Raw genomic sequence first — 24,124 nt, 5'->3', positions numbered from 1 at the left:
ACTAAACAAGTTAAACGCGTAAAACAAAGGTATTACTGTTTGTTTGTTTACGTTGCAATCAGCTGATTTTGAAGTTCCGATTTTGATCTCATCAAGATGGCGTCGTGACAGGGGGCCGGTCGAGCCCCTCGCGTTTCGAGCCCCAAACATTGCGATGTTTTGATATTCATCGCGACTCTCAAATTGTGAAAATTATCTCCACTTGATGTCCCGAAACACTGTCTGCTGTATTTTAGGTAAACCGACCAGTTATTGTGAGAGAGTCGACCCAAAATTTACTAATTTTCGTGCACTAAACAAGCTAAACGCGTAAAACAAAAGTATTACTGTTTGTTTGTTTACGTTGCAATCAGCTGATTTAGAAGTTCCGATTTAGATCTCATCAAGATGGCGTCGTGACAGGGGGCCGGTATAATATCAAGAGAATTTAAGTTATGACAGATCGGCTCTCAGACACTCAATATATGACGATTGGTAGAGCCTGGTTGGCAGCAGTCCAGTGACTTAAACTTTCCAATCTTCGTCGTGCAAAGTTGCTCGTTGATAGTGACATCACAAACGAATTTCCAGACATGACAGTCACGATCTTTTTTTGGCGCACATCTACGGTCCTCCGTGAAACTGGCACCAATGGTGATAAATTGGTTGCACTGCTGAGTTCCCATCATACATTCCTAATGCAAATGTCAAACCGTGAGAACCGTTTCGATTCGGTAGCTCATTTGTATATATTGAGATTTTATGGCACACTTTGGTTCAAATGATAACAATGCAATTAATCTCGCGCTCCACCAAGCGGTGAGTGCGGTCATTTGAGAAGGTACCGGGAACGAACCACATTTTTCAAAAATATTTATATGCACGTACATGTCTTTATTATTTATCTTTGGTGACATTTAGCAGCTCTGCTCCCATCCCCATTTGAGCTTTCTGTCCTTGGTCATACAATGGTTCGATATTATTCGGCTGAGTGAAATAATTTGGTTTGTTGAAAGGCTAAGAGAGTTATGCCAGATCTTCTTGCCAGGTGTATTCATGAACTCAAAGTGTTTGATTCCTGTGATTTTTTGACATTTCTTGATATTTACGGGTCCAGCTTGCCCAGTTTTCCTTCTTTGCTAATTGTCGTTTAATGCTAGTGATTTGGATGTTGTTTGTTGTCCCTCCGCGGCGTTCTTAGCCAGCTGGTGCGCTATCTCATTACCCTGAATACCGACATGGCTTGGCAGCCATTGTATTTTAAAGGATGGTTTTTTTCTGCCTATTGTTGTAACGTTCTGTAGATCTCTAGTACGATGTACTTTTTGTTTGATTTTAGGCCGTTCTTTATGATTACGCATCCGCTTTTTGAATCTGTCAGTATTACGCAGCTCTCGTGTTTTGTCTGAAGACATAATTTTAGAGCTTCTCTGATCGCCATCAATTCTGCGTTTGTGATGCTGACGTTTATATTGGTTTTGTGTGTAATTCCTTGCTTCGTGTTTACGTCAATCGCTGTATCGTTGTTGCTTTTTGAGGCATCGGTGTAAATTTTCATGTGATTGCTGTATTTATGTGCCAACATTTCTGCAACTGCGCTCTTATATACCTCGGTGTTTGTGTTAGCTTAACGTTCCTAACTACTTAACGTCCGGGGATGCTTGTTTCGACGCTAACGTTAATCTTCCGTAAGGTTCTTAGTTCGGTTGTGCTTGACTTTGCAGTGTTTAGTTGATGCATGTTGTCTTGGTTTGTGACGGCCAGCTTGGTCATAAACGTGCCGTTTGCTGCCTCTTTGTCTAGAGCATCAAAAATGAATTTTTGTCGTGAATACGACTTGCTTTACTATGGGGTGCCTTTTCAAAATTAGCCATATGGAAGAATGGGCAGAACTTAATCGTGAATATCTCGACTTGTATTAAAGGCAGCAACATAATTCTTTCACCATTTCATCAAAAATATAATCAGGAATTTAGGATAATATTTTGAACAGTGTGAGATAACCACAAACAACTCAAATATTAAGTTTTCTCAAATTTTGAAAACAACGCGGAAAACTCTTTACTTTTGCTTGGCTTTTCGCGCAAGGACGACGATTTTGAGGTAGTCAGGCACCTATATTCAACTGACTGCGTATAAAAGAGGAACCGTGGTCGAAATTCGATCATTTCTTCTTGTGCGTTGAATGCAAGCAAACGTCGTGGGACCAGCAGCTTCGGAGAGTGCATCTTCTGCGTGGTTAAAAATCTCAAACGCTCAGGTCGCATCTCTCATTTGGACTTCAGTCGTGAGGTGACGCTTAGGTCGTGCTTTCATTTGGACTTCAATCGTCGGGAGCAGCGGTCGTCAATAATGAGAGCAGACCTTTAGCGTGGTGCCAAACCTCAAACGCTCAGGTCGTGCTCTCATTTGGACTTCAGTCGTCAGGTGGAGCAGTCGTCAATGAAAGCAGAACTTCTGTTCTTGGTTCTAAATTTAGTTCTTGAACTCAGGTCCAGTTCCTTATTCTAGAATTCTATTCGGTTCTTTTTAGAACCATAATAATACTCTCAAAGAATTATGCGAAATTTTCCTTAACTGTACTTTATACAACCCATTTTGATGATCGAGGCGAAAAGTCGTCTTCAAGTTTCAGAGCTTGGTACAGGGTTTAGAATTCAGAGCCTGTGTGCTGAACTGGATTCTGGAAAAAGATTGCGGAACTGATTTCAGTTTCGAAATTGTAGTTCTAGAACTGAAACCCAACTGAATTCTGAGTCTGTTCTAAATTCTGAATTTAGTTCTTGAACTCAGGCTCAGTTCCTAATTCCAGAATTCTTCAAATCGGTTCTTTTTAGAACCATAATAATACTCCTAAAGAACTATGCGAAATTTTACTTTACTGTACTCTATACGGCTCATTTTCATTATAAAGAACTATCTAGTTATTTCATTACATTTAATTGCGTTTTAGAATGTTTAATGTAACTAATCTGTAATTTAGTCTAGGCGCATCGTTTAAAATTCTAGTAGTGAAAAAGAGGAAAGTTCTACAATTCACACAATCGATCAACTACCAGTTCGAATTCGGAAGTATAAAGAAAGTGTGTCAGTTTTATTCGTATTCACGACATCCAGTTATGTCTCTGACATTACACACCCGTACTTTTTGACTGGGTTATCACTTGCTTTGGTTTTTATTATTTCCTTTAACCCCAGCCATCTTGCTCTGTATTCCATTGGCATTTGGCCATTGTCTGCCAACATGATGTTTATGGGAGTACTTCTTAGGTATCTCATGTAGATCCTTATGCAGGCATTGTACGTTGTTTCTAGTCTCTTTAGATTTGTCTTAGCTGCTGTGCTGTATATAATTGATCCATATTCTAATTTTGATCTAATAATGGCGTTTCTAATTTGTTAAAGCGTGCTAGGATTAGCTGAACTGTTTCTTCCCGCCATTATTTTGAGTAGGTTTAGGTTGCTTGCTGCTTTTGTCGAAATGGTGCTTTCTGTGCGTTAGAGCTCTATCCAGTGTGTATCCTAAGGATTTGTGAGTGTTTTGAAGCTTGATTGTATTGCCCTGGAGTCGTATGATTATTTTATCGTCTGGTATTCGGCTAAAGTTGATTGCTACACATTTCTCCGGATTTATTGACAATCCTAGATCCTGTAAACCTTTGAACAGTTTGTTTAGATACCTATTTGCTTTCCCGATTATGTCGTATCCTTCTCCGGTTACTAGTATGGAAAAGTCTTCCGCGAATTGTGTTAGAATTATTCCGTCCTCTATAATTTCGTGTAAGCACGCTGTGTATAAATTGAATAGAAGCGGAGACAGTGGTGATTAGGAGATGGTGATCCTTGTGATAGTCCGGTGTTGGTCTTGATAGATAAATCCGCTTCTGGTGTGACAATTTTTATGCAGCGTTCCTTAAGGTATTCGTATATCCAATTTATAACGCTTGTCGGTATTTTTTTGTTTTTCAGGATCTCTAGCAGTTTTTGGCAGTCTACTGCGTCAAATGCCTTGCTGATGTCCATAAATATGGCCAGCCAATTGTTGTTGTTTCGTTTGGCGTCTTTGATAGAGTTCACAATATAATTTACGCAGCTGATCGCCTGTTTTTCATTATCGAGTTTATTAGCTTTATAAACACGTTCATAAGAACTATTCCCCTTCTCGAGTCCGCATTATTCTGGTTTTTGTTCGGTTTTTGAATAAGTACAAGTTTGCAATCTCTCCATTTGTATGGGATCCGTTTCGAACTCCAGACTATGTTGAGCTGTTTGCTAATCTCGAATTGTATGTCTGTTCTCAGGTTTTTTAGTATATGGTACGAAATGTTGTCAATTCCTGGTGCCGAGCATGCTTTTTTGGTCGATAGCACCTTTGTGAACTCCTCGAAGCTGAATAAATTTTCCATTTTCGCATTTTCAATTGGCTGGTCTGTATTCCATAATCCCCTAAAGGGGGGGGGGATGAAAATTTTGGACCTGTTTTCTTCGCAATATAAGATAAGCAAAAATAAAGGCCCATAACTTGCCGAGTTTTGTTCCGATAGGCTTGAAAATTTTACAGAATATTCTTGAAATGTTTTACTATGAGAAAATACAAAGAAAATAATAAATGATTTTTCAAATATGTTAGACCCTACCCGTCCCTTAATGAGGAATTCTACACCTCCGAAACCTTCTTCTCTGCACAGTTTTATGAGTTTGTAACCTTTTATCTTCACCTTTTTCTTTTAACCATATTTCCTGCATACTTGCTGTATCAATATCTTCTTTATTTAAATATACGTAAAGCTCTTCCCTTTTTTCTGATGGTCTTAGTGATTGTATATTATAATTTTAGGTTTTTATTCATCGTTTGTATTTGAGGACTCTTCTGGGGAACTATTTTGTTGTTTCTCTATTAGATCGCCGAACTCTGAGGTGAATTCCCCTATGATGTCGTTTAGTGTGCTACTGATTCGCAGAAGGAGTTCTTTGTAAGCGATTCCCTGGTTTTCCATTATCATCTGTGCATTGATCGCCGTTTGTAGCTTTATTATTTGTCGTACCACCCTTGTGTTTCTCCAGAACTGCCCTAAGATGTGAATGGTTCTTTCTAATTCACTTGTTTTATGTGTGTTTTCAGCAATTTGGCGTTGATCATTGTCTTTGTTACTTTTGTTTCTGTTTGCTTCTGGTGGTGGCAATTGTGTTTGTTTGTTGGATTGCGTGTGCCCCATTTTTCTGCATTTACATCCATGGAAATTTGTGTTTATACTATTTTGTTTCAACTCCGGAAATTCTTCTTCGTAGTTTGAAAGAATTTCAAAGATATTGTTGTTCTTTAGGTTTTTTTTCCGCCTCCTGGAAGGTTATTTTGTCCCGTTACATGATTTTTGATAGTGCCTCTTGTCTGCGCCTTTCTGGGCAAGCCCGGTCGTCTGCGTTGTGCTCTCCGTTACAATTAATGCATCTGTTCACCCTGCACATTTCTTCATCATGTGTGTCACCGCATCGTCTACATTTTTGGCCTCGTTTGCAGTCGCTTGACTTGTGTCCGTACCCCCAGCACGATTTACATTGCTTTACTGGGAACAAGTAAAGTGCTGTCTTGAAGTAGCATCCGTAAAGTGATATTTTCCCTTTGAATGATATTTTCACGTTGTTCGTGTTATATAGTTTTTTGTTTTTATCCAGTTTCTTCAATCGCTCAACTTGGATTATTTCTTTGTTCGATCGAAGGTTTTCCAACAATTCTTTTTCTGTGTACTCTTTTGGTATGGTTTTAATGATTCCCATCTTTTTTTTTTGAGTATGTTGGGTAAGAAAGTTTTCAGATTGCTTGCTTTTAAATTTGTTTCTGTCATTTTTATCGCATCCTTAGCTGCAAGAAATGTTATTTTAATTCTGAATGTACCTATTGCGCAGATGTCTGAGAAGTTTTTTATTTGGTTTTCATTTAATAGTTTGCCGACGCCCACCGGATGTTTTCTTGTGTCCTCATCGTAACTTTTTGGTTCCAGGTGAACGATAAATTGCTCCTTACCATCCGCTCCTTCCCACATTATCAGATCCGAATGGATTCCGAATCAATTCCGAATCGGCGAGAAATTTTCATTCGGAATTTCATGTGGAAATCATAATGAATTCCGAATCAATTCCAACTCCAGTGCAACAACCGATTCCGAATGAACCGGTTCGCCTACAACCGGTTGATTCGGAAATCATTCGGAATTGAGTGAGAAGATGCGGACTGAATTGTCAATTCGTCTTCTTCTTCTTCTTTCCTGATTTTGCACGTTTTCGTGCTGATTTTCAGTTTATTTTTAAACGATAACATTATATAACTGAATATACAAATTTAAAACTTCTTGTTTTTCGGATATACAGAACTAGTAAATAACCAGTTCTTCTTAGAATCCCAATATAAACTATTGAAATTCGCTGGAAATTAACAAAACGGCCTACCTTAGTCAGCATCATCCATTCCTCTAGCTGGAGTGTAGTGAATTGGCTTAAGTCGCTTAAATTTCACACTAACACATTCATAAAATGAGCGAATATTCAATGACATTTATAATGTCACTGTCAATCAGGTTGATCGAGCTGCCAACTCAGGCGAAAATTCTAGCACTGAACCGATCGAGCACTGAAAAATCATGCAGTCGAGTAAGAATTCATTACGCTTTCCGTCATTTCGATAATGTGGGTTTAGACTTAAGCACAAAATCGATCCAAGCGTCTTGTGCGATTTTTTCGGTTTGACTTTTCCCAGTTTTGGTTGCATCCTCCGTGGATTTCTTATATTGCTTTCTCGTTTGGATTTGTGATTTTTTCGTATTGACGCGTAACTTCTATTGGTGATTTTAGGTTAGGTTTCACTCATATTCAATTCGCGTACCCTGACGCCATTGCCATTTTTATGTAGTTCTGCGTGTTGGTGCCTATTTGGTTGAGTTTGTAATTGATTTGCTTTGCTCTGGTGTTGTGAATTCTGCTATATCGGTCACTCGCGACTAGGTTTAATTTGAATTTTGCTGTTTCTGAAGGCTCCTTTTTTGTACGATTAACGATCGATAACTTTTACGCTTGCTGTACGTCTTTTCAGCTCTTAATCTCGACACTGAATGCTGCTGTGATATTCGATTAGGGCATATTCAGTTGTGTTCTTGTTCTAGATGCAAAATTTATGTCAGTTTTTTATTTAGATCTGGATTTTATAACAAGAAAAACTGGCAGCCCCAGCGGCGTTTTATGTACGATTCAGACCGTCGGCATTCTTCAGTCACCGTCACCGGAACGTCAGCTTCCGTCAAAATTAGTTTAATACTTTCTTTACCGGAACATTCACACGCTCCGTCCGTCAAGACGTTCCGTGACGGTGACGTCAAATACAAATAATAATACCCCTAAGTCCCATATAAATGAATCGCCAATGTTTGGTTCACAGCATGAACAAGTAAGCCTAGCAAATATCTTTCCCTTTCGTTGCGATAGTGTGAAAATGTGAAAGGAGATAGTTTCTGGCAACGCTTTATGCTAGTTGCTACGGTGCAAAACAAACTTTGCTCTATTAAACTCTATTATTGCGTTTACATCAAATTGTATGGGATATCAAGTGATATCGCACATGATATCATCGGATATCAAGTAACTTGATATCAGCGTTAATGTGAACATACTATAAGCAAATACAAAAAATGGATGCGATGACTAAAAGCTTAGCTTGTGAGCTAGGGCCGAAGAAAATTCGAATCTTACCGTTATCTTGACCAGCATGGGTCGCGAGAACTAGAATGGTCCGGCTGAAATCCATTCACTGATCGCAAAAATACCATTCGCTCGTTTCGGTAAAGTTCAAGATTGTTGCCCGTTGAAGGCGACCCCAATTGCAAATAAATCCATTTTCATGTTTTTATAAAATCGGTTTATTTCATATTTCATGATGTTCAAACTCGATTACGAGACAAAACACGTATATTTTGATTTCGTCTTAAAAGTAGCATTTCAAAAAAAGGGTCGAGTATGAAAATTTAATGTGTTGACGATCGTGTGATTCCTACTGAACAATAATATAAATGCAATTGAGTATGAATGAAAAAATGATGATAAGTATATCACTTAGGTCGTCAAAATTGATGAGCTTAGAGTACACAAAACAGCCCTGGTAAGTCACTTCGTATTATCACTAATAGAAATTATAATATTGGGTACGCGGTCCGCATTTGGCTGACGCTGGCAGATGATCTCAACGGGAAACGACTCCAGTGGCTGAAGTGTGCAAGTCTCCTTCATTGCGGATGCCGGTAGAGACGATTCCATCAAATCACGCTTTGCACGATCACGATTCTTGCGTTAAATTAATTAGAGCCTTCTAGGTATCTGAAACTGCATACAAAAAGTTTCCAATGATTTATAAGCGAAGTTAAATGCTCTTGTATTTCAGAAATACTCACCATAGATACATAACGAGATTTTATTAATCCGAAATGACGAGTTCAAATTGAACCGTTGAGAATGTGGCCCGTCACACTGTTGTATCGCACTCCCTGCAGGGTACAACTTAGTGAAATGTTCCACTTTTTGGCGCATCAAATTATCGATTCGCTTCGAAACCAAATCTGTTTCCGTCTTTTTCATCATAATAAACAGTAACTATGACGAATTGATTTCTACCCTTCAGCGTTGCTAGTTGTATGGAAAATTCGTTAAAGTACATTGTCACTCTGACAGTGTATCCTGACAATGTACCGCACGATGCAAAATGTGTCCTTGAAATTTTGTCGGAGTGCTCCGTATTATAATTTGTATTTGGTTACGTTACGTGTGAATGGCTCCATAAAAATGCATGCGTAATGTACGATTCAGACGATCCGGCTTCCCCCCGCTTGTGAGGAATTCTGGCAACCGTCAGAAGGCTGGCTGCATTCCGGCTGCTGTCAAAATTGTCTAGGCGAAATTGCGTCATGGTCTCGCCGTACGTGTCTTGTTTATTTCCCTCCTTTTTCTTTTTTTATTCGACTTCATTTGATATTCGTCAATCCCGCAAGTACGTAAAAAACGAATTTTGAGACGAGGTAAATGAAATTGAAATATGGGTATGTTTGGTAGTGAGAAAGCAATGTTATTGACAATAACATTTTCCATGATTAGTATATATGAAGGGCAATAACTTATTGCCTTTTCTTATGTATCTTTTATTGAAAAAATAAAACCAAGACGCTTAAAAAATTATTGAAAAAATAAAACCAAAACGCTAATAATGTAAAACCGATTCAAACCGGTTCTGCCATTCTTGTATGGCAAAAATCCGACAGAAACAGAACCGTTAATAACCGCTAGGCGAAATTCTCTGCCAGAAACGGCTGTTGCATTGTTGCCAGACTTTTGCCAGAACTCTGGCAGAATTTCGGCAAAAATGTCTGGCAGACATAGCCAGCCGTCATGGGGGGGAATTCGCCCGCCGCGTACAAGTGGGACAGATTGATTCTTCAGACAAATCAGCTGTTTTTCAAAGAACGGCGAATCTAACATTGACAGCAAATGGAGTAAAACCAAAGATAAATAATAAAGACATGTATGTGCTTACAAATATTTAAAAAAAATCTGGTCCGTTCCCGGTACCTTCTTTAATGACCGCACTCACCGCTTGATGGAGCGCGAGATTAATTGCATTGTTATCATTTCGACCAAAGTGTGCCATGAAATCTCAATATATACACGCAGAGAAAAAAATTGTAAAAATAACCAAATTTGGGTTCCCCCCAACGAATATTTTTATTGAAATAGTGATAAAAGAAAATCTGGTTTGATATTGTAAATATTGCTAATTGAAACTACAAAACATGATCGTTTATATTTCTCGGTGGATTAGTTTGTTTCAATAAACAGTTTGATAAAAAAAAACAAATATTTTACTTGCGCGTTCCTGTCAACCTTTTGACAAACAATTTCACAGTAAATTCAACTTAAAATATAGTTTTAAATGAAACGAACTCTAGTTAAAGTCAATAATTGTAACGCTTTAAATTCACAAAACCTTTTAGTTGAAATAATTTTCCTTGAATTTAGTTATTTCAACTAACGCTTTTGATTGTTGAAACCATACATTTTTGTTTGATTTCAGGAATAAAATAATTTCTTTCATACTAATTTAACGAAGTAATTTTTGATACTACCTTTATTTGTTTTCAATTTCCTAATATACAATTTTTTTAAATTTAGCATTTTTTCAAGACTGTGAGCCGTTTTGTCGCTAGACTATCGAATTATTTACATACCCCACTATCAAGCCCTGATTTTTCAATATTTATAGCATCCAACGATTCATCAGTCAAAATAGAGATCCTGCATGAAATATTTTTTGCAAAGAAAATGTGTTATGTAATGCTATGCAATTTTCAAAATCTTTCCAATTATCGATACATACGCTTGAATTATTGAAAATCCCTTAGTTAATTAAAGAAGCAGATAAACGTTTTTTTATAAAACTTGTAAAAAACTTTATCCGCGGGAGATAAAAAATGCCCTGGAATATTTTCGCGGGAAAAATGCTCTTGTCTATTGGAAATAAAACTATCACGGTTCATTTGAACAATAAACTTAGTTATATCAGTACACAAATAAGATCATAGATAAATTAAACCTATTTTTTCTTGAAATAAAGATACAGCAGGATTGAGTCAATGAGGATATTTCGATAACGTCAATTCAAATTTGGTTGACATGTAATAAATAGTTAATTTATTTCAACAACAAAATTCATTGGGAGCAAATAAATTTTTCGTTTGGTTAAACCAAAGTTTAGATTCAAATCAAGCAGTGAACATTTTTTATATTTAAGGGAGAAATTGGGTCAAAACAATCATATTCTAGCTTGACATGAACATAAATCATATTAAAAATTCTGCTAACTGTTTTGTTTTTTCAAACATGCTCCATTTCTCTGCGTGTACAAATGAGCTGACGTATCGAAAGGGTTCTCACGATTTGACATTTGCATTATGAGTGCGATGATGGGAGCTCAGTAGTGCAACCAATTTATCACCATTGGTGCCAGTTTCACGGAGGACCGTAGATGTGTGCCAAAAAAAGATCGTGACTGTCATGTCTGGAAATTCGTTTGTGGTAAAACATCGATGAATGTTTCGATTTTGGTTTCAAATCGTATTTAGAAATTATCGTATTTTCTCAGATCAATTTATACCATGTTCACATTAGCTCTGATACCACTTGATATACCGAGATGATATGCATATCATGTCGAAGTGTTTACATATGATCGAAATGATATCGTTTGGCAATCAAGTTGTCATATAGAATGTTCCCATTAGAAGTAAGATAAATAATATTGCTTTTCTCTCCTAAAATTCAATCGATAATTGAAGTCTCGCATTTATCGGTCTGCGAACGCCAATATTCGTTGATAAAATCAAAATTATAATGATTGTTTATTGTCACTCTTAAAGTGACGTTTATAAATCAGTGCGTTCAATGCCATTATCCGTGTTGCTAGTTGCGATTTTTGACAACATGATATGATATTGTACATGATATCCCGGATATCATGCTAAAATGGTGATACGCGTTGACATCAAATTGTATGGGATATCAAGTGATATAGCACATGATATTATCGGATATCAAGTATGTCCCAATATCACTTGATATCAGCGCTAATGTGAACATACTATTATGATTAGTCAATGAATTGTTAGTTTATTTTCAAAAGGGATGCAAATTTTACTACTTTCTATCTATGTCCACTGAATAAATCAACATTAAAAGAGTTTCGCCCTTTTCCGATTTGTTTACTTTTCTGCTTCCTGTGTGAATTATAAAGATATGCCCTTGCGCATTTTTCATGAAATTGGCTGGTTTTCGCGACTGAGACTAATCTAAGAGTAATTTTATCGTCTCATTTACTATTTCCAGTGGTAAAAGCACAGACTAACAGACATGACAGTATGAGTGAATTCTTATAAAAATATTTTTTCGTGATGCACTAGTGCCATCTATATTGTACTGCGCGAACTATTTACTATCTGTACACCCCTTGTGTTATGTAAAAGTTTTTTTACTAGTTGATTTCCCCTCGTTCGTCAACACCGATCAGCTGCTTGCAGGGATGCCTGATTTCATCAAAATATTTGAAAATGAATCGTCACAATAAATTATTGGATTACGTTGATAATATATTTAACTTTTTCACGATGTTGGAAGGTAACCATTTATTTGACTCAACGTTGTTCATCTAGACTATTTTTTATTGTGTTGGTAGTTTTCACCCGAAATTAAGAGGCGGCAGACCAGAAGCAAGTAAATATTGTAACAAAACGGGTTCAATTTTGTATTGCGTTGGAGGATGAGAAGTAGCACAATTATGTATATAGTTTTGGCAATATGTATTAAATCTGTATCCTGCATGAAATTCGCATGGACGTATACAAATCAATACATTACAAATAATTCTGTATGAATGGCAACTCTGTTGATAAATGAAAAAATAAACACAGTCTGGATGACAGACAGGATGTTTTTGATAGGGTAGCGTGGCGCCATCATGACACATGTGAGTACTGTCCCAAATAAAGGAATATTCGAAATGACCGTTAAAATGATTGAAGAATCTAATTTGAGTGTCCTGTCTGTTAGTCTGTGGTAAAAGGCTCGGAAACCATCGGAAATATTTAAAAAAAGTTTCGCCCTTCCTTACTAGCAACTGAAGTATCGCCCCGTTTGTTGTCATGGAACACGGAGGGCGAAACTTACGTAAACAAATGGAATGACAGTTTCGCCATTTATAGTTCTTTGTATTACAAAGATTGAGATTTTTGTAGAATCCGAATTTTTTGGCAAAATTGTAGAATTTTGAAGCTTTTATTGGTAGATGAGAGAAACTCGATTTGTTTACTTTTATAAGATTCGACCATCTTTGAAAAACAGCTGAAATGCAGATTTTGGAAAAAAAATAGTTGGTAGTTCTGCCTACTTGTACGCGGCGGGCAGATTTTCCCCCCAGACGGCTGGCTATGTCTGCCAGCCATTTTTGTCGGAATTCTGCCAGAGTTCCGGCAAAAGTCTGGCAACAATACAACAACCGTTTCCGGCAGAAAATTTCTCCTAGTGGTTATTAACGGTTCTTTTCTGTCGAATTCTTGCCATACAATATTGGCAGAACCGTTTTGAATCGGTTCTACATTTTAAGCGTCTTAGTTTTATTTTTACAATAAAAGATACATATGAAAGGCAATAAGTTGTTGCCCTTCATATATACTAATCATGGAAAATGTTATTGCCATAAACATTGCGTTCTCACTACCAAACATACCCATATATCAATCTCATTTACCTCGTCTCAAGATTAGTTTTTTGTACGTACATGCGGGATTGACGAATATCAAATGAAGTCGAATAAAGAAAAAAGAAAGAGGAGGGAAATAAACAAGACACGTACGGCAAGATAATGATGCAATTTCGCCTGGACAATTTTGACAGCTGCCGGAATGCAGCCAGCCTTCTGACGGTTGCTAGAATTCCTCACAAGCGGGTGGTTGTTATCAAGAGCAGCGCTGCCAACTATACCGATTTTTGGACTAAATACATTAATACAGAATATCGATTTTGAATTTTTGTGCTTGGTTTCACGGTGGAGAACTAGGTTGTTCGACCTTTTTTATGTTTTCAAATCTCAAAACCAGTCCGCTCTCAATACATTTGTCGAGGAAAAAGATGATGTACAGTTTGATTTTTCCGCCAAATACTGATATCCAAAAAAAAAGTTGGCAGCTCTGATTAAAAGAAGCGACCGCAAACTGTTAAATACAGCAGCAATTTGAATTTGATTTGATTTGTTTTTGTATTTTAATATCTATTGCTTGTGTCTAGTGTCCTTAAAACGCGTGCTATCAAAAATGGAGATCAACTTTAATCATAAAACTGCCAACGAAAGAAATACTCGTACCGATGTCAAAGAGTGTGCCAATTTTATGGTTTGCTACAATTGTGTCAGTTACTCGCCATTTCTCATATATATGGAATCAAATAAAATGGATTTATATCGTTCTATGCCCACGGTAAATTTATTTGCATTTTGCTGAATAGATGCTAAATCTAATTTCAATATCTAGGGAATTCACCTGTATTGTCCGATTTGTTCCCCGGAACCAGCCCATTTTGCGAAGTGGTACCCTAACGAAGGGAGATTATTAGCCGAAGACAGTATACTAAACGATAGACATCTTTTAGATGCACTGAGCGAGTTTGTTTACAAAAACCCATATTATAAACTATTTGGTCCTTCGGAACGGGTAATAATAACAGAAAAAACCAAATTATTATCAACTTACAAAAAAATTGCAAAACAACCAGCACCTTTAACACGCAAACTATCGCGCTTTATAAAACTTTTCCCCAAAGCGAACCTAATGCCAAATTTAAAGTATACGAACGAGTCAAACATGTGCCAAGCAGTGAAACAAAAATATAAAAGCATTATCGATAGTTCTATGGCTCTATCTAGCTCCGAAACGTGTGAGCTATATGATATGTTCGACACAATGGCTTGTGAACAAACTCCTCGCATCCATCGTCAAGAGAAACAAATACAACGAGCTAAGCCGCCTTTGCTTAGTCCAATTGTTGAAGATGTTATTCACACAAGAAAAGAACCATTCGGTAGCACAGCTTCAGCTACCACTTTCATCCTTCCACCTGAAAAGACAGATTGTCTCCGTTCGGAAAATGGTACGATAAAAAAAATATTCAAGTTTGATTTTATACTATCAATGGTTTTTCAGTGTCATCTTTAGAAATTAATATTTCATCACAATCTGTAACGGAGTCGGTCGATATTGGGAGCTTTTCAACGATGTCATCCCTTGACGTGAATATCAGTTCACAAACGGCTCCTTCTCAGCCTCCAATCATCGAGCAGGAATCTCCAAGAGTTTTATCCGTGGGAAGGAAACGTCCACCGACGAGCCAACCCGATTATGAGCAGCCGGGTCCTAGCGGTTTGCATCATAAACGCGTCCGCTTCGATGAAACACGTGAGTTGCTTTCTAGGAGTGCAAATCCTGTCGGAAATAACGGTATCTTCTATTTATTGTAGCAACGAATCCAGATCCCAGCACATATCATCTAAGCCCACAAGGTGATCGACTACCTCGTTTGGGTGGTGGCTAAAAGACTGACGACGTATGAGGTTCATACATTAATATCTGTTTGTTTTTGAAAAACATGTAATATACTTGTAAGAAGTAATTTATTTCTATATCAGAAGTCCTAACACCGTTCTTAAAATATGCAATTCGTTATTTATACACTTTAGTTTCATTATATCGTTTTTGCCTTTCTCATATAGAAAGGTTATGCAATGACTATGAAAACCGACTTTTGAATTTCATCCGGATCCGACCTCCTGATCCGAAAATATAGGGTAAAGTATATTAAAAATTTTATACTATCACTGAAAAGGGCAAAAAACGTAAAAAAAATCTAAATCGACCTTAAATCTCCAATTGATAGTTTTTGTCAGTAGACGGCCAAACAAAGCGATTTCGGTTATCCTCTCAAGAATCGAAGAAAATTATTTTGAAGAATACCCCAGTGTTATATATGATAGTATGATTGATATGAGAAAGGCAGTATTATACCACTAGGTGGATTCAAACAGATTTTCATCCCGGTTTTAATTTGAATATTAAAATTAAGTTTGACAGTCTTTTCTATAATAGTACATCTTTCCAATAACAGTTCTATTTTGGAGCAATTTGTCTCATTACCACTATTCATATTGTTCCTATCATAAGCTAATGAGTTAGAATGAGATCTGCTGTCTGTTCGATTGGATGTGAATATGGTGCATTCGCTTCGATTTCTTCGCATTATTTTAACAGCAATGTTGCTTTATTATTGAACTATTTTAATAGTTAACGGCTATGCCTACGTCGCTTACGTTTTTTTACAAGTTGGTCTCCTAAACATACGTCGATAGACGGAGTCATGGCATTTGCTGAACGATTTTGAGTATTCCTTGTTTCTAAAAAGAGCTTCATGTCGTCTGCACCAAGTACTTTCAGATGTTTGAGTCAGAAGCAATTCAATGTCGTTTATGCATAAGATAAGAAGAAAAGAAACCCAATTATGAGCAATAGAATGATTCGAGATTTGTTTATTAAATTGTTCGTGTTTCGTTAGATATAATTGAGACACCACGGTCGAAAGCTTTTTAGGAATCGATATAGAGGTTTTATAAGCGGTTGTCATTGTCCATAGGATCCAAAATGAATGTTATTGATACCAAGATTTGTTGCAGTAAAAGGACGTCAGTTAGATTTCTCAATCGAAAAAAAATCTATTAATGTATTATAGATGTAAAACATGTATTTCATTACGTAAAAACAAAACTAGATACCGTCGTTAGATACTTATTTTGCAACGTGTCTTACAATACCATCAATCGTGGCGCAATGTTCATCGCCATGAGTTCCTGGAACAAAAGCTTGGCCGCATAAGGTAGCTTGACTTGCGAAATCTACAAACGAAGAATAAAGTTTGAAACAAATATCGGTGTGCTTTGAACATTTTTCTCTTTCTTACCTGGGTTTTGTTTTTGCAACCCTTGCACTCGAATGTGTTGTTTCGCAAGTTGGCAATCGCAATCAGTCCGCAGAAGTTGCACACATGTATTCGATACGGATCGGAAACCTCAAACAGACGCTCCCGCAGAAACTGTGCCGCACCATGAGAGATCTGACAATCACGTTCCATCTCCCCAAAACGAAGACCTCCATCCCGGGCACGACCTTCCATGGGTTGTCGTACCAAAATCTGCACCGGTCCACGAGCGCGTGAGTGAATTTTGTCATCCACCATGTGCTTTAGGCGTTGATAATAAGTCGGGCCAAGGAACACCTGGGCATTGATTTTGCGTCCCGTGTGACCATTGTACATTACCTCGTTACCACGCAGCTGGTAGCCGTATTCCTGAAGGAAGGTAGAGATTTTCTGCACATTGACGGCATCGTTGAACGGAGTAGCGTCACCAATTTCGCCTTTGTTGGAGCCCAGTTTACCCTGGATACACTCGATCAAGTGACCAATTGTCATACGTGACGGAATGGCGTGGGGGTTGATGATAATGTCGGGGGTAAGACCCTCACAGGTGAACGGCATGTCCTCTTGACGATATTGGATACCACAGGTTCCTTTTTGACCGTGGCGTGAAGCAAACTTGTCACCGATTTGAGGAATACGTACCGACCGGACACGAATTTTGCAAAACTTATACCCCTCACTGTTTAGTGTCAACATGACCTGATCCACGATACCGGTTTCCGAGTTCCGCAGGAAAGTAGACCCATCTCGTTTGCTGTAACGTTTTGTGGTACCATCCAGATCATCATCGGTTTCCGGAAGTGTAATAGTTTTTCCAATGACAACATCATCCCCGGAAACACGCAGCCCAGGCGCAATTATTCCGTCCTCGTCGAGCTTATCGTACAGCGCATTCCGCATACCCTGGCACGTTTGTCTGTTTGGCTTCTCGAACTGTTCCTCCTGATCGCCAATTTTCTTGCTTTCGGAATCTTTGTACGAACGGTAGAACACCGATCGGAAGAACCCTCGTTCAACGGCCGATGCGTTTAGAATAACAGAATCTTCCTGATTGTATCCGGTATAGCAGAGAATAGCGACGATTGAGTTAATGCCGGCAGGCAACTCTCGGAAACGCAAATATTCCATAGATCGGGTGGTAACAAGCGGTTTCATTGGATAGTAGAGTACGTGAGCAAGAGTGTCCATCCGGACGTGGAAATTTGTTATGTAAACACCCATAGCTTGCTTACCCATAGCACTTTGATAGGTGTTACGAGGACTCTGGTTATGATCGGGAAACGGTATAATTGACGCACAGACACCCAAAATCATGGCCGGGTGAATTTCGCAATGCGTGTAAGTTGTACAGTATGCATACTCCTTATCTTGTTTCAAGTCATAGGGAGTCATTGCGATCATTACGGTCTCTTCCTCGAGGGTATCAATGTATTCAACCACACCGGACGCGACCAAAACTTGCCAACCATAGTTGTTGTAATCACGATCCTTCAGCATATCGACGTGATTTTTTCTTAACAACAAACTTCCATTTTCGACAATCAAAAGCGGCCGACAAATGCGTCCAGCATCAGTGTAGATTCGAATCTCTCGGTCACGAATATCACGGATCATTGACACTTCCGACACAATGATGTCCATCTGTCGGCGTAGTTTTCTTAGTGTCGCCATCAACTGTTCCGGATCGCGATGGATTCCAACCCAGCACCCGTTGACGAAAATTTTAGTAGCATCAGCAATAGCTGACGGAGCGATTTCTTCCAAGTTTTCCATGGACCACTCTTCCAAGAACTCCAATATAGGTGACGGTTGCGATCCAACCGAAATGTAAGCCATAAGTGCAAGATTTTTCACCAAACCGACAGCAGCTCCTTCCGGTGTCTCGGCCGGACAAATCATTCCCCAGAGGGTGTTGTGCAGCTGTCGAGGTTTTGCCAATTTACCATCGCGACCAATCGGAGAATTGACGCGACGCAGATGAGACAGTGTCGAAGCGAAGGTCAATCGATTCAACACCTGAGATACTCCAGCTCGTGCCTGATGAGCTTTTTTCTGATCGCCCCAATTTCCGGTGGCCAATGAGTAACGTAACCCATCCGTAATAATCTTCGTCTTGATTGCCAGTTCCAGATTGAAATCTTTTCCACGGTCAATAAACTTTTGTGCATACATGCGAACTTCTTTCATTAAATTTTTGAACAAACCCCGAAACAGAAAAGCCAACAGTGGACCAGCCAAATCCAGTCGCTTATTGCCGTAGTGATCACGATCATCTAACTCCCGTCGACCGAGCGCTGCTAGGAGCAGTCTATGTACCATGTAACCAAGAAAGTAAGCTTTTTTGGTTTCGCAAAAATCGGAAACCCCCACGTGAGGTAACATTTCTTTCTGCAGAATTTCCTTTGCATACTTGATACGTTTATCTTTGGTGACGCCAGGCCGAGCACCTCTTGCACCGATAAAATTCAATGCCACGTTCTGTTCCTGCACAACAAAAGCCTCGTCAAGGGATGGTTTGACCATTTCCATCATTTCGGGATCGTCAAAATCATAGATAATATGCTCAAGAATATCACGATCAGCGACAAATCCAAGTGCCCGGAAAACAATCATGATCGGAATCTCCTGCTTGACGTAGGGCAATATTGCGATCACACGCTGACCGATTGCTGATTTTTTGATACTTTGTCCACCACGAGCCATCATGTTACACCAGAGTGTTGAGGTCGGCCTTGAGCTATGCTCCAGACATGACCGAATTTCAGACTTGTACGCATATTTGCCATCTTTCATACTAAACACATATACCGTATTTGTAGCCATTTTTTCTTGTGCAATTAAAACCTTCTCCGAACCGTTTATTATGAAGTAACCACCAGGATCAAGTGGACACTCGTTCAATTCTGTCAAATCTCGATCCGTTAGCTGTGAAAGCAAACAATAGGTCGACCGAAGCATAATCGGAATTTTGCCAATGAAAGTTTTCTGATGTTGTGTTTCAACGGGATCTTGACCTTCAACGATCTTCGTCTTGGTAATATCCACGTACAGTGGTGCCGAGTAGGTTAGGTTGCGTAAACGGGCTTCATTAGGCATCATTGGTGAGGGGGAACCATCCTTCTCCCAGTGGGTTGGTTTGGACAGATAAATTTGATCAAACTTCAATACATATCTGGTCTGGAAGATAAAATAGTCTTAGGTAGGTACAGGAAAACCAAACCCAAATACAAACCGGTGTCTCAATGTCTCCTGTGTTATGCTGTGCTTCAGCGGTCAATTCAATTGCTGGGGAATCTTCCACGATTCGCTGAACAGACATCTAGAGTGAAGCTTACAGTTAGCATACTACGCCAGCAAATTCCATTATTTAAAATAAACTGACCTGAATAAATTCATCAAAACTATCCAGCTGTTGGCGGACCAAACCTTTCTCATCGAAATATGCATTGATCACGATCCAACAGGCTTCTTGCCACAGTTCATGGGAAATCTCCTCTGGATCTTCTTCCTCGAAATGATCTGCGGGAGAAAGTGAAATCACTGATTATTATATCCAAATTTGAAGGCAAAGGTAGTATGGCTTCTTCCTTCATCTTTGTATTCCAACAGCCACATTCGGAGCAAAAGTTCATCTTATCTACGTCTATTGCATCGAATACACATTCTAGATATTAAAAAACTTACCATCTTCATTCTCATACATCACGCTCTGAGCGAATAACTAAAGTTTTACACAGATAAACTATTCCTTTCCCAATAATATCTGCAAAAATCTTTCAATGCAAAACCTACACTCGTCGGCTTCGCTAGAGATTTTGCTTGAAATGCGTAATGATGGCGGTTTTGACATTTCTATCACAGAGTCAAACTAAGAAGCAATGCATTATACATTATGTTTAACGAAAAATCAACTGTGGCTATTAACCTCACAGCCCTCTAAGAATATCATCTTTTATACAGATCTAGGACAGGACCTGACAACTGTTGATCCACTTTCCGAGCCAGCCTTTCCACGGATGATTAGCGGCCCTTACACGATCATTAGAAGTGTCATTACTAAAAAGTAATGACACTTTTAATGATCGTGTAAGGTCTGCGAGTTCAGTAATGACACGAGTAATGATGGAATTCCGGATATTCCATCATTACCAACATTATTTCTTCTTATTATTTTTTTGTGGAAGTGCTGAATATCGTCAGTTGTATTAGATGAGAAAATTTGACAACCAAGAAGTAAACATTTCCTTCAGAACTATACGTGAAAAAAATTCTGGAAATGACAAAGTGTAGATTTAAATTATTAAGGTGAAATGTAGCGGAACGCGAAAATCGCGTTTTTGATCAATTATACAAAAACTAGACCGATTTCCGAAAAATCAAAAACTTAAGTTTTTGAAATCAAATTTATCATAACTAAGTATTCTTAGAATTTTGAAATTTTGCTTTGCCGAGCCGTAATTGGTTTTTGAAATGTATAAGCGGTTACTGTACCGTTCCACGGGGATGATTTTACAACTGAAAAGTTGTGTTTGTTGCAGAATATCATTTCATTTATTTTCAGCCAAACGAAGATAAAGAATATTGCTAATATTCTTTAATTGCTGAGGGAAAGTTATTCTGGTTACAAGCCCCGTGCTAGAATAGTTACAAATACTCATCACTAATAATGAACGTGTAATGCTAAATAGTAATGATGTACAGTAATGCAGTAATGACGAGCGTTTGAGCAGAAGTGTCATTAATAATGACACTTTTAATGATCATGTAAGGGCCGCTATTGGTTGAAAATGACATAAACAAGTACAAGTTGGTGAAATTAATAATACCCTCTCAGCAGACGGTTCTATTTTGTTGGTCGTTGAGAGCTTGTTGAACAACATACTGCACGAAATATTCGTTCAGTTCGCTAGAACGGCTTGTTATTATTTTTTTCTCTTACAAAAATAGTGTGAAAATTAGGTGTTTCCTTCATATAGAAAGAAGATTGAGTTGAGTATTTGATGATACGATGAAAATGATCATTCTATTCATTCTACGAACAAAGCTTACTTCGAGCAAACGTGTCTTCTAGATAAATAGTTGGGTAAGGACAGTTAAGACATAGCAATTTTTCTTAAACAAACCTACGGAATGGATAAAACTTTTGCATTCATTCAACTTCTGCATAAAAAGTAAACCTTTAATTTCTTCAATATTAAACTATATTTATATATTGATGCTATGAGTGAGGTTATGGCATCAATTTTCGTAATCGAAATTAAAGGTTTAAACAACTCTTGGGTGGAATAAACGTCCAGACAAATTATTTCAGAGCGGTGTCAACAAGTAAAGTCAATATTATCAATATGTAGCAAAAAAAAATTAGATTTATTCTCAAGCGGAATATCAAAAATATTGGTTGAAATTTTAATCGATAGAAATCAATTGTTTTTTCTAATTGCAACAGAATATTCTTTGATTATTTGAATTTCAACTACAAATTAAAAAAATCATAGAAGAATAAACATTCCTATGTATTTCGACAGCTTCATTCGAAAACATCATCGTTTGTACAACATCACCACAGACTAACAGACAGGACACTGAAATTAGATTCTTCAATCATTTTAACGGTCATTTCGAATATTCCTTTAGTTGGGACAATATTCGCATATGTCACGATGGCGCCACGTTAACCTATCAAAAACATCCTGTCTGTCATCTAGACTGTGTTTATTTTTTTCATTTACCAATAGAGTTGCCATTCATACAGAATTACCTGTAATGTATTGATTTTTATACGTCCTTGCGAATTTCATGCAGGATACAGTTTAATACATATTGCCAAAACTGTATACATAATTGTGCTACTTCTCATCCTCCAACGCAATACAAAATCGTTTTGTTACAATATTTACTGGCTTCTGGTCTGCCGCCACTTGATTTCGGGTGAAAATTATCAACACAAAAAAAATAGTCTTGATGAACAACGTTGAGAAAAATAAACGGTTGCCTTCCAACATCGCGAAAAAGTTAAATATATTGTGAACGTAATCCCATAATTTATTGTAACGATTCATTTTCGAATATTATGATGAAATCAGGCATCACTGCAAGCAGCTGATCGGTGTTGACAAACGAGGGGAAACCAACTAGTAATAAACTTTTACATAACACAAGGGGTGTACCTATAGTAAATAGTTCGCGCAGTACAATATAGCCCGCATGGCGTTTTGGCTACCTGGGTAGCCACGGGCACCAAAAGGCTACCAAAACCGATTCAGTGACGGCTGCCAATGCCAAAATGACAAAAAATCGTCCGTCGTCTAGTAACCCGCAAATTTTCACTTTTGTTTTTTCGTTGCATATGATGGAGAAGTCATTTTCATACGTTCTCGTGCGAGTAAAGTTTTCTAGGATTCATTGTTTCTTTAATGACATTGTAGCGCAGCTGTCGCAACCAGTTTTCCTTGAATTACTTCTGAAATATTATAGGTATGTCGTTAAATGAAAAGAAAAAAACGATACAAATGTTCACTATATTCTATATTATCTCAACAGGGAGGATAGCGATGTGACTTACGAAAATTTGTTATATTATGCAGGCCCAGTTACAAAATAATAATACAATAACTATCACGAGGAGTCCGGCCTAAACGGAGACAGTTCGAAGAAGGTAAAACTTGTTGTATCTGAAACCATAAATCAAATAAACATGGATTTCTCACAGTACGGTGACACTAACAGCACCTCCAGTGACAAAAGGGTGTACTTTTTTCCATTAGCTGCTGTGGTTGTGTTAAATGCGCAGGCAACTTTTTGCATGCATTTTAGGAGCATTTACGCACCCATTCTCCACCAGACGGTGCTTTTGGTGTCACGGGTTGCTCAACTACATTACTATTACACTGGGAAATCTATGTTTATTTGATTTATGCTGAAACGCAACTACCCCTGAATGCTGTTATCTCAATGCGAAATGTTACAGATCAATTTGATGCACTGAAAGAGCAATCTGGATTGGTTTCAAAGTTTTTGGTTATGATGCCAATCTCATTCCCGACTTCCGAGAAGGAATAGTTATTGGTGTCATCGGATCGGTGGGTGCTGGTAAATCATCTTTGCTGCAAGAAATTCTAGCAATCCGATGGAAACGAGTTGGTGGTGAATGTATACGCTCTGGTACGAGATATTGAAACTAATCATCTTATCGCAGAACCGATATGTTTCTGAAGCCAAGGATGCTCAAAGCGGTCATCACTTGTTCGATATATGTATCGAGCCCAGGAGCCGGTTAGGTAAAGCTAAAGCTTCACGAATTTTAGTTTAAGGTTTTAATGTTTGTTCAATGTCTCTTCTAGAATAATATGACGGTGCTGGAGTACTTTATCGTTGGACCACCGGTGCCACTAGACTCGTAAATGATTCGAAACTTTCAACATCGAAACTCTCAATTGTCGTGAATTCGTTCACATTTGAATTCATGTTACCACTAATTTGATACTTATTCAAAATTATACCAGAATATGAACATGAAAATTTTCTTTCATTTCCTATTATTAGCATCCGA

General features: G+C 38.1%; 2 protein-coding genes across 2 annotated transcripts; one reads left to right on the top strand and one right to left on the bottom strand.

Moving 5' to 3' along the window:
* Positions 1 to 13,767: 13,767 nt before the first annotated feature.
* Positions 13,768 to 15,219, top strand: LOC131440371 (uncharacterized). Its single transcript, XM_058611624.1, has 4 exons — positions 13,768 to 14,030; positions 14,085 to 14,700; positions 14,754 to 15,005; positions 15,068 to 15,219. Exons 1-4 carry the CDS (start codon positions 13,869 to 13,871, stop codon positions 15,139 to 15,141), a joined length of 1,104 nt encoding a protein of 367 aa, XP_058467607.1. The 5' UTR covers positions 13,768 to 13,868; the 3' UTR covers positions 15,142 to 15,219.
* A 1,100-nt stretch (positions 15,220 to 16,319) lies between these two features.
* On the bottom strand, positions 16,320 to 20,482 carry LOC131440370 (DNA-directed RNA polymerase II subunit RPB2). The gene is made up of 5 exons (XM_058611623.1): positions 20,260 to 20,482; positions 19,958 to 20,094; positions 19,808 to 19,894; positions 16,558 to 19,752; positions 16,320 to 16,492 (listed from the first exon to the last, which is right to left on the bottom strand). The coding sequence occupies exons 1-5, from the start codon at positions 20,276 to 20,278 to the stop codon at positions 16,403 to 16,405; spliced, it is 3,528 nt and encodes a 1,175-aa protein (XP_058467606.1). The 5' UTR covers positions 20,279 to 20,482; the 3' UTR covers positions 16,320 to 16,402.
* Positions 20,483 to 24,124: the final 3,642 nt, after the last annotated feature.

This window comes from Malaya genurostris, chromosome 1 (genome assembly GCF_030247185.1).
Source record: "Malaya genurostris strain Urasoe2022 chromosome 1, Malgen_1.1, whole genome shotgun sequence".
In the NCBI taxonomy this organism is placed as follows: domain Eukaryota; kingdom Metazoa; phylum Arthropoda; class Insecta; order Diptera; family Culicidae; genus Malaya; species Malaya genurostris.
Note: the sequence above shows the minus strand (reverse complement) of the source record. Positions and strands in the feature narration are given on the sequence as shown.

Excerpts from the sequence above, each read along its gene's own strand:
- LOC131440371 (XM_058611624.1), top strand. The coding sequence starts at position 13,869 with ATGGAGATCAACTTTAATCATAAAACTGCCAACGAAAGAAATACTCGT. Across the intron at positions 14,701-14,753 it reads TTGTCTCCGTTCGGAAAATG|TGTCATCTTTAGAAATTAAT; the intron begins GTACGATAAAAA and ends ATGGTTTTTCAG. Across the intron at positions 15,006-15,067 it reads CGTCCGCTTCGATGAAACAC|CAACGAATCCAGATCCCAGC; the intron begins GTGAGTTGCTTT and ends TATTTATTGTAG.
- LOC131440370 (XM_058611623.1), bottom strand. Across the intron at positions 19,895-19,957 it reads GTTTTGATGAATTTATTCAG|ATGTCTGTTCAGCGAATCGT; the intron begins GTCAGTTTATTT and ends GCTTCACTCTAG. Across the intron at positions 16,493-16,557 it reads GTTGCAAAAACAAAACCCAG|ATTTCGCAAGTCAAGCTACC; the intron begins GTAAGAAAGAGA and ends CTTCGTTTGTAG.